We start from the raw sequence: 8,758 nt of genomic DNA on the forward strand, positions 1-8,758 counted from the left end.
GGGCGCGGAGGCGGGGGTGCGGGGTGAGGGGGGCGCGGAGGCGGGGGGGCGGGGTGAGGGGGGCGCGGAGGCGGGGGGTGCGGGGTGAGGGGGACGCGGAGGCGGGGAAGGGAAGGCAGAGGAGGCAGAGGAGGCAGAGGGAGGTGGGCGGGCGCCGAGAAGCAAGTGGCAGGACGCACATCATCTGGGGGGTGGGGCAGTGGCCTGAGACACCGATCACTTCCAGGCTGCTGATGTGCCTGGGACGGACTAGGGAGGTGGTCTTCATACACACGCAGCGCAGGTCCTCATCTCCTCCTTCCGGGTCCACTGGGGGTTGGGTCCGGGAAACGGCAGTGAAAGAGAGAGCGGTGACTCCGGGAACCCCCATACTTACCTTAGGGATCTTTCTCACTGCGTTTGGCTTTCATTTCCTCCCCCACAAATCCTACCTCCCTCAGAGAAGCGTTATTGACCAGATGGTGAAGCGTACCCGGCGGCAGCGCTTGGCACAGCGCCCGCACACCTAGCGAGACCTCGAAAGATGCAGGATTCTGCCGCAGGCCTAGGGGTTCCCCGACTCTCCCGCTCTGCTTCCGCGCGTCCCCCGGACGCCTTATTCAGCCCCCACCTGTGCGGAGGGCGACGCTTGCTGGCAGGAGCAGCAGCCCCAGGAGCAGCAGCCGGGCGCCCCGCCAGGGGCTGGGGGCGCGGGAACGCGCTCCGACGCTCATGTCCAGCAGGTGCCGCAGAAGCCGAGCGTGCAAGGGCAGTCGGGGCTGGGGCTTAGCTGGCCAGTGGCTCCCAAGACTCTCCAGGCCCCTTTTATCCCCAGGGTCCGGAAGCTTGGGGTGGAGGATGGGGAAGCTGAGCTACTTCTGGGAAGAGCTAGGCTCTGGCCAGCCAAGATTAGGGAGGGCGGGAAAAGCCTGAGGTCAGTTGTCCTGGCTGGGAGCTGAGAGCAGGATCCTCAACTGCAACCTGAATTCATACACATGCACGCGGGCGTAGTTAGAAACAACCCTTGAACCTTAGGCGTCTGGTGCGTTATGTGTTACGGTAGAATTCTCTGCCACCACATGTTGCAGTTTACAGGGCTGGGACCTTCAGACCTGAGACAGTTTCTGTTTCTTCCCAACTCCCAACTCTCCAAGCACTGCATACTCCCACCTGCCTTTCCTACAGATTACCAGTTACACATTATCAGTTGAGTTGGGTGGCTGTGGGTGTTCAAGGTGTGTCCTTAGTAATTGTTTTCTGGCTGGTAAAAAGTTGAATGTGGTCTTCAGAGGATGACTTAGTTTTTAATTTCACCCGAATGTGGAAGGCTTCCTCAGTCTCTTGATCTATCCCGCCGGATCAGCCTTCATCCAACATACTCTAGGGAGCAAAATCTGTTATCCTCAGCTATCCTCTTCCTTTGAGAAAAATTGTAAAAGTAATATTTGAACACATTCCTTCTGTAAAAACTCAGTGCCTAGATGTTTCTCTGCTGGGCTGGGCCCAGAAATGAGGTGAAAAAGGAGAGTTTCCAGGCCGCCTTTCCCGAGCCAGTGCCAGTTTAAGGCAGGCTGCCCTGCCGGCCGGAGCAGTGATGCTCTCAGGAGGACACAGGGCATCCAGGAGTGGAGCGTGGAGAAGATATGGAGGAGTGGGTGGAGGGCATGCCACAGAATCCCACATAGGAAAGGTCAAGAGATCAATATGGACCATCTTCCCTTTCCTGAAAAAGGATGACTTGGGCTCTTGATTAAGGCAAAGGATGCCCTCATCTCAACGCCAGAGGCTTTCTGTCACACTGATTAACAGCGGTGACGGGCATCAGTAGCCCACTGCCGGGAACTAGCTGGTTCTGAATGCTCAGCAGGAACCAGACCTCTGCGGGAGTTAGCAGCTTACTTCCTGGGCCTCCAAAGTTCTTTCTCTTAGGATCCCACCACTTGCCTTTCAGCTGACTAAGTCCTATTCGAATTTCTGGTGTTAGCCTAACATCACTTCCTCAGAGAGGTCTTTCCTGATGGCTCCAGCTAATTGTGTTCCCTGTTGGGTTTTTGTAGCACCCTCTGCCTTTGCGATTTCTCACAGATCTTCCAACCATGCACACAGGTACATTTTTTGGTAAAGATTTTATTTATTTATTTGAGAGAGAGACACGTGAGTGGGGGGAGGGGCAGAAGGAGAGGGAGATAGAATCTCAAGCAGACTCCCTGCTGAGCATGGAGCCCAACATGGGGTTCCATCCCAAGACCCTGAGATCATGACCTGAGCGAAATCAAGAGTCAATCAAGACACTCAACCGATTGAGTCACCCAGGCGCCCCGAACACATGTACATTAGACACACAGATAGATATGCATATGAGTGTGTGTGTGTGTGTTTGAAAATGTTTAAAATGTTTTCTCTCCCCAGATGGAAAGCTCTATGAGGTGAGACATCATAACGTTTATCATTATTCTAGCACATGGGTAGGGACTTGATATAAAGAACTATATTCATGAAGATAATAAATGTTGAAAATGATTCTGAGGCTTTGATTTATTCATGTGTCGTTTCTTTACTAAGTTAGAGCATGTCCGTATATTAACGTGTGTCCCATATGGTTGTGATGATTTGTCAACCTATCTGCCTCTCCTACCAGACAATGATCTCTTCAAGGACAATTCTGTGTGACTTACATTTTTTTAATATCCAGCACCCAATGCAATGACTGATACAGAATATGCCGTACCTTAGACCAGTTTATTGCTTTAAAACTTGAGATCCGCAGTAAGGTTAGTGGCAGAGGGAATAGATAGAAGGAATGGTTTGGGCTATGAATGGGGGGTACCCTGGATTTGTGCAACCTTACCCCTGGATTTCAGTATTTGCAGGAAGTAGTAAGTGACGATTAAATGATTCTTTCTGTGCATTAAATGAAATAGTTTAACATGTGTACATGAAAATAAAAGACATCTGCCTCTGAGGAGGAACAGTTTAGTGGAAGAACTCTGTCATGTCTCAGGAGCTGGCACTGTTGGATTTCAGTAGGAAGCCACTAGAGAAATAAATGAGACGTCTGAGCTATTTTGGAATTATTGGAGAAAAGTTAACAAAAATGACTGCAATCCCCACTTACTGCTTTGATGTATATATATATATATATATATATTTGTAGTTGTTGTTATTAACTATTACTTAATAAATGCATTTATTTTGTAGACGAACCAATTTAAGGCACTGAGCCTATGATGAGGAGATAATAAAAGGAGATCTTAATATACAAAATTTGTGGACTAAATGCTTACTACATGAGTGTTCCCCAAAGTCCGTGTGCAGGTTGGGGTTGATGAACGTACTTCTTCACCTATAACCATCACAATATGCTACTTATGATCAGGTCCTATTTTGTGTGCCAATAACGTGTGATATATAATGTAATCTCTTTATTAGCAAAAGAAGAATCAAGGAAAGCAGTGTGGTGGTTAAAAGCAGAGTTTCAAATCCCCACTCTGTCACCTACCTAGTTATCTGATCTTGGGGCAAATTTCCTAATCTCTTTGAACTTCAGTTTTCTTCTCTATAATGCTGGGGATGCTTATAATAGAATAATAACAAATAGTCGCTAACATTTATATATGGGTCATTGTGTAACATGCACTACTTCTAGCCCTTTGAATTTATTAACTCTTAATTTTCACATCAACTCTGTGAGATAAGCAGTATTATTATCCCATTTTAGAGATGAAGAAACTAAGGGATAGAGAGGTCTTGCAACCTGCCCAAAGTTACGCAGTTAGCAAGTGGTAGAACTATTTACTCAATTATGCTCTCTGCAGAGGATGTCCTCTTATAGCTATCTTGTGAGAATTATTTCATTCATACATACAAAACACTCAATATGCCTGGTATATTAAAATTTATCAATAAAGTTTAGCTATTATAATAAATTAAAAATGACACAAATCATCAACTGGTGATTTTGTTTGCTAGATTGTGGAATACTGAAGTGTAAAAAAACCCCAAAAAGGTAATTAAGGCATTTTTCAACAGTTCTGTTAAAATTAATAATATATGACAACAAAACAATAACAAATTTTGATTTCATGTTAATACTTGTGCAAGAATAGTGTGGGTGTAAATTTCAGGGATTAAGAAATACCAGAGGGAGGGGGGAGAGAATGGGCAAAATGGGTGAAGGGGGATAGGAAGTACAGGCTTCCAGTTATGGAATGAGTAGATCATGGAGATAAAAGGCACGGCATAGAGAATATAGTAAATGATGTTGTAATAATGTTGTAACGAGACAGCTACACTTCTGGTGCACACAGCATAAGGTATGGGGAAGTTTAATCACTATCCTGAAATGAATGCAACATTGGGTGTCCACTATATTCAAATAAAAACAATTTTAAAAAGAATGAAAGGTCTGTTGATTACAAAACAATACTTAAAAGTCTGATAAAGTTTACATTTTTTATTTTACTCATTCACAGGGTTGGTTCTAATACTAAAATTGTAACCATGCAGATATTAGGTGAATGCAAATATATACAAACATGTCAGGTTAAAACATTTAACACTATATAGAACCTCTATTATTATTATTATTATTATTGAAAATACTGGAGTTTTCTAATAGAGAATGTTAATGCTTTTCATCATATGTTTTTTTTAAAGGTTTATTTATTTATTTATTTGACAGAGAGAGAGAGAGAGAAGCAGCAGAGGGAGAGGGAGAAGCAGACTCCCCGCTGAGCAAGGAGACCAATGTGGGGTTCCATCCCAGGACTCTGGGATCATGACCTGAGCCGAAGGCAGCCACTTAACCGACTGAGCCACCCAGGCACCTCTCATCATATTTTTTTTTATTCTACTCATATTAAATATATTCTCTTTAAAATAAATAACCACTGCTTACAAGACTCACTTTCTACAACTTTATTCTTTTTAGGGTTTGAAGGCTAAAATAAACACTGGAAATATCTTTCAGAAAATGCTTTGAAACAAGACATCCTAAGACTAAGACAGTGAAAAACTCCATTAAGCGCCTAAATAAATTAGCAAACATTTCTTGAGCAAGTGCTCTATTCTGGGCTCTGTGTGATTCCAAATATCATTGACCATTATGGAATCTATTAATCATCATGGGCATAGCTAGTCTAACAGTAAGGTAGAGCAAGATAGGTTAATACACATGTAAGTATTTGAAAAGAAAATTTTAAATAAATGAATGCAAAGCACAGTGCCACATTTAACCAAGAGTTAGGGAATAAACCATACATTATATTTTGAAAGTAAGTTTGCTTATTGTCATCTTCTCTCTGCCATCTATTAACCAGCCTTCTCAGAATACCATGTGACTTTTTGAGGCAGAATGGAAAACATATCCAAAGTTTAATACAATACGAATAGGAATTTTGGATAAATAAGAACTCCAGAAAGTCAAGCCTTCAAACTCCTCCCATTCTTGGGAGATAAAAAGGTTTGACAAAGTGAACCAATTAAGTCGTTGACCCATCGCTTTCCAAAATTTTCTGGACTATTTTCTTGATTTTGGGAGCTTCTGGGTCCAGGCAGATTTTCTTTCCTTTCTTCAGTGTGGCTCTGCAAGAGGGAATGGAATTTTGTGAGTGCCCTGGCGTGACTCTCAGAGAGGATCCACGGGGCTGGATACAATAGAGTTGACGGGGAGAGAAGAGAGTTTCCCTGACGCCCAATGAGGCAATGATTACAGAAGCAGAGACTTACATCCCTTGAACATTGGCACAATGGGGTCCTGTTCTGAGCACCTCCAATTTTGGATGTTACTTGGATGAATGCCAGAGATGGTCTTCATACACATGCAGTAAAGTTCAAAGAACTGTTTCCTGTCCACACTTTGAGCTAGGGTAGAAAGTGTGGCTCGATTAGCCATTGCGATTATTGCGGAGATCTTATCTCTTGACTTGTTTCCTTAGTCTCCTTGCTCGTTAACTGTACCTCTCTCATAAAGCCACTGGGTATATGATCGTCTTCAAACCTTCAGTAAAGTACCTTAGCAGAATGCCCACGAAGCATCTCCTCGCCGCCTAGAGTTACTAGTATAATGCCCGTCTCCCGCCCCAGGAGAACCAGGGCAGGGTCCCCCCTCCCCCCCCCCTCCAGCCCCCCCCCCCCCCCCATCCCCAACCCCCCCCCTCCACTGCTGCAGGGCAGCAGACGTTCCACCCTCAGTTTTCCCGGAGTTTCTCTTACTTTCTCCGGCGGCCCAGGGAAGCAGCGTGGTCAAGGGCAGGGATAGCACTAGCAGCCCCTGTAGGACCCAGAGAGGGCTGGTGCGGGCACAGGAGGAGGCGGCATTAGGTCTGAGGCTCATGGTCGAGAAGATTAAGCTGGAGTCGTTCCTAGAAACAGGAGACCTCAGCGTGAGGGTGTATTGCTGCCTAGAAGTCTGCAGCAATGTGACTTTTCATGCTCTCCTGATGCCATTTATACAAGCTCCCTCAAGGCCAGTAAGGAGGAAAAAGATAAGGCAGGAGAGGTGAGGGTATATGGAAATACATGTGGGAGGGTGGGCAGGTTGTGCCCAACCCAGATAAATGCCAGGCAGGTCAGGGTTCCTGCTCAATTTCATTTTTACTTCCTTTCACACTCTCCCCCATCCTCTTCTCAGTCCCCATCTCCTTTACACAAACATAGCCTCCCACTTCGGGAGGTAAGAACAAGACTGAAGTATTACACGTATTTTCTCTGCATCATTATGTGATAATGCCCTGATAAGGCAATTTGTAGGCTTAAAAGACACTTTATGAGCATCTGAAAACATAAATATGCAGCCCTTTCCGGTTGCCAAGGAAAGCAGTTGTTCCCAAATTGGCTGTTGACAAATGCTAGGATTTGTTTGTAGGATGTAGATAAAATATGAGCCAGTAACCATAAAAGGCTCACTCTGTGTATTAGTTTATGGGCTGCTTTCTGTTTTCCAAATGTATTATTTTTTTATCATTTCATCCAGAAACTAGAAGAAAAATTCCTCTCCCCTTGTGTTATAAAATAAACTGCTTGTTTCTGACACCTGAGTCTACCCTAAAAAGCAAGCCCCAGCATATTTATTTTTTCTTTTATTTTTATTATTACAGGGAAGCATGTAATATAATTTATTGTAAAAGGTTCATACACTGCAGATGTATGTGGAATAAGAAATGTTATCATCATTATTCTATATCCTCACTCCCCAGTGGTAACCTTTGGTAACAAGTTGGCATTAGTTTTCTATTCTACCTGCATTTATATACACATGTATACATATGCATAGAGACACACACACATCACTCATAGAGAAGCTCATATATAGATAGAGGTAGACACAGAATTTTTAATAAAAATGGGATCATTATATAGCTTGCTTTTGTCCTTCCAAAATTTGTCTTCAGCATCCTTTCATGCTACCCCAATGTAGTTTTGCCCCATCCTTTTTTTAATGGCTGCATGACATTCTATGGCATGGGCAATCCTCTGTCCAACCTCTGTCTTATTGGTGACCTCAAGGGTGTTTCCAGTTTTGCAGTATTACAAATTGCAATAAAATCTCTATTCCTCAGTTCTCAGACCCTCCTTATGGGTCTCCATCTCAAACCCCACATGATATAGATAAAGTCCCACAGAGATGCAGGGCAGACCTACACATCACATGCTGGCTGGTGTGTATTATTGTCTGGATCCCTGTTTCTTCTATAAAACTTGGTGCCTCAACTGGCTTTTGAAAGCCGAGGCATGCCCTAGGTTTCTTTGAATGCTTTAGGTATCCTTCGGGGTGTAGGATAATGCAATATACAGCGGGTCCTAAACAGTATTAGTCAATGACTGTGTATCACGTGAAGGAAAGTTTCTCTTTCCTTTTTAATCAGACACAATCCTCAAACCAAACTCCATGTGGTCCCAAGTACCTATGGTATAGAAAAGGTGATTTAGAAGGCTGGGAATAAAGGATAAAGTTCGGGCCACAAGCTCTCTTCCTATTAAAACTATGCACGAATACTACACATTATTATTTAAACTTCCCTTTTTTTGCCAACTTTTTATAACTTTAAAATTCTGGAAAAAAACACTCAAAATATTCAAATGTACAAAATTACTTTATCAAAAGAATGAATACAGTAAATTATTTTTTCCAATTTTTTTTAAAGATTTTATTTATTTGACAGAGAGAGAGAGAGAGCAAACACAAGCAAGGGAAGCAGCAGAAGGAGAGGGAGAAGCAGGCTCCCCAACAGAGCAGGGAGCCTGATGCGGGGCTCGATCCCAGGACCCCGGGATCATGACCAGAGCCAAAGGCAGCTGCCTAAACCCCTGAGCCACCCAGGTGTCCCTTGTTTTAACTTTTAAGTCAATGTCCCCTGTTGTTTAACAGTGACTACTACACCTACTTAAGTTCATAGGTCCTGTTTTATAAGAGTATTTCTTATTTTTCTCACCCCATTTATTTTCCTCTTGTAACTTCCAGTCTAGCAGTAGAATATCTTAAAATGATTTTCCATCTCTCCCAACTCAGAAATTCATTGTCTAAGAAACAGGATCAAGAAAAAGCTGAGATGTGGAGTGAATTGCAGAGAGATTATCAGTAGGAAACAGAGTAAGGAGAATTAACTTCTTTCTAGTTCTTCCTGAGTGATGGCTTTATTGTCTTTCCTCATTACTGAGATTGAAATGTTATTAATTCTCTGGTCAGATATATTTTTATTCAAATGTAAGCTCAAAACCATTTCCAGAGCAAGATACAAAGATTTTTTTTAAAGCATCATAGTATCTTTCTTTTTCCATC

At 43.3% G+C, this 8,758-nt stretch overlaps 2 protein-coding genes across 2 annotated transcripts in view; both read right to left on the bottom strand.

The window, feature by feature from the left end:
* LOC118010209 (platelet factor 4-like) overlaps nt 1-799 on the bottom strand; it is a 1,291-nt gene extending 492 nt beyond the window's left edge. Inside the window, exons 1-2 of the mRNA XM_035004394.1 lie at nt 611-799; nt 180-309 (exon numbers count right to left, since the gene is read on the bottom strand). Coding sequence (XP_034860285.1) covers nt 180-309; nt 611-713 — 233 coding nt within the window. The 5' untranslated portion in view covers nt 714-799. The remainder of the gene's footprint in view (nt 1-179; nt 310-610) is intronic.
* A 4,660-nt stretch (nt 800-5,459) lies between these two features.
* On the bottom strand, nt 5,460-6,313 carry PPBP (pro-platelet basic protein). Its single transcript, XM_035005565.1, is given in 4 exon segments — nt 5,460-5,562; nt 5,707-5,752; nt 5,755-5,841; nt 6,193-6,313. Coding segments are annotated over 4 exon segments (357 nt in total).
* Between the last annotated feature and the right edge of the window lie 2,445 nt (nt 6,314-8,758).

This window comes from Mirounga leonina, unplaced genomic scaffold (genome assembly GCF_011800145.1).
Source record: "Mirounga leonina isolate KUSES-001 unplaced genomic scaffold, KU_Mleo_1.0 Mir_129, whole genome shotgun sequence".
NCBI lineage: Eukaryota > Metazoa > Chordata > Mammalia > Carnivora > Phocidae > Mirounga > Mirounga leonina.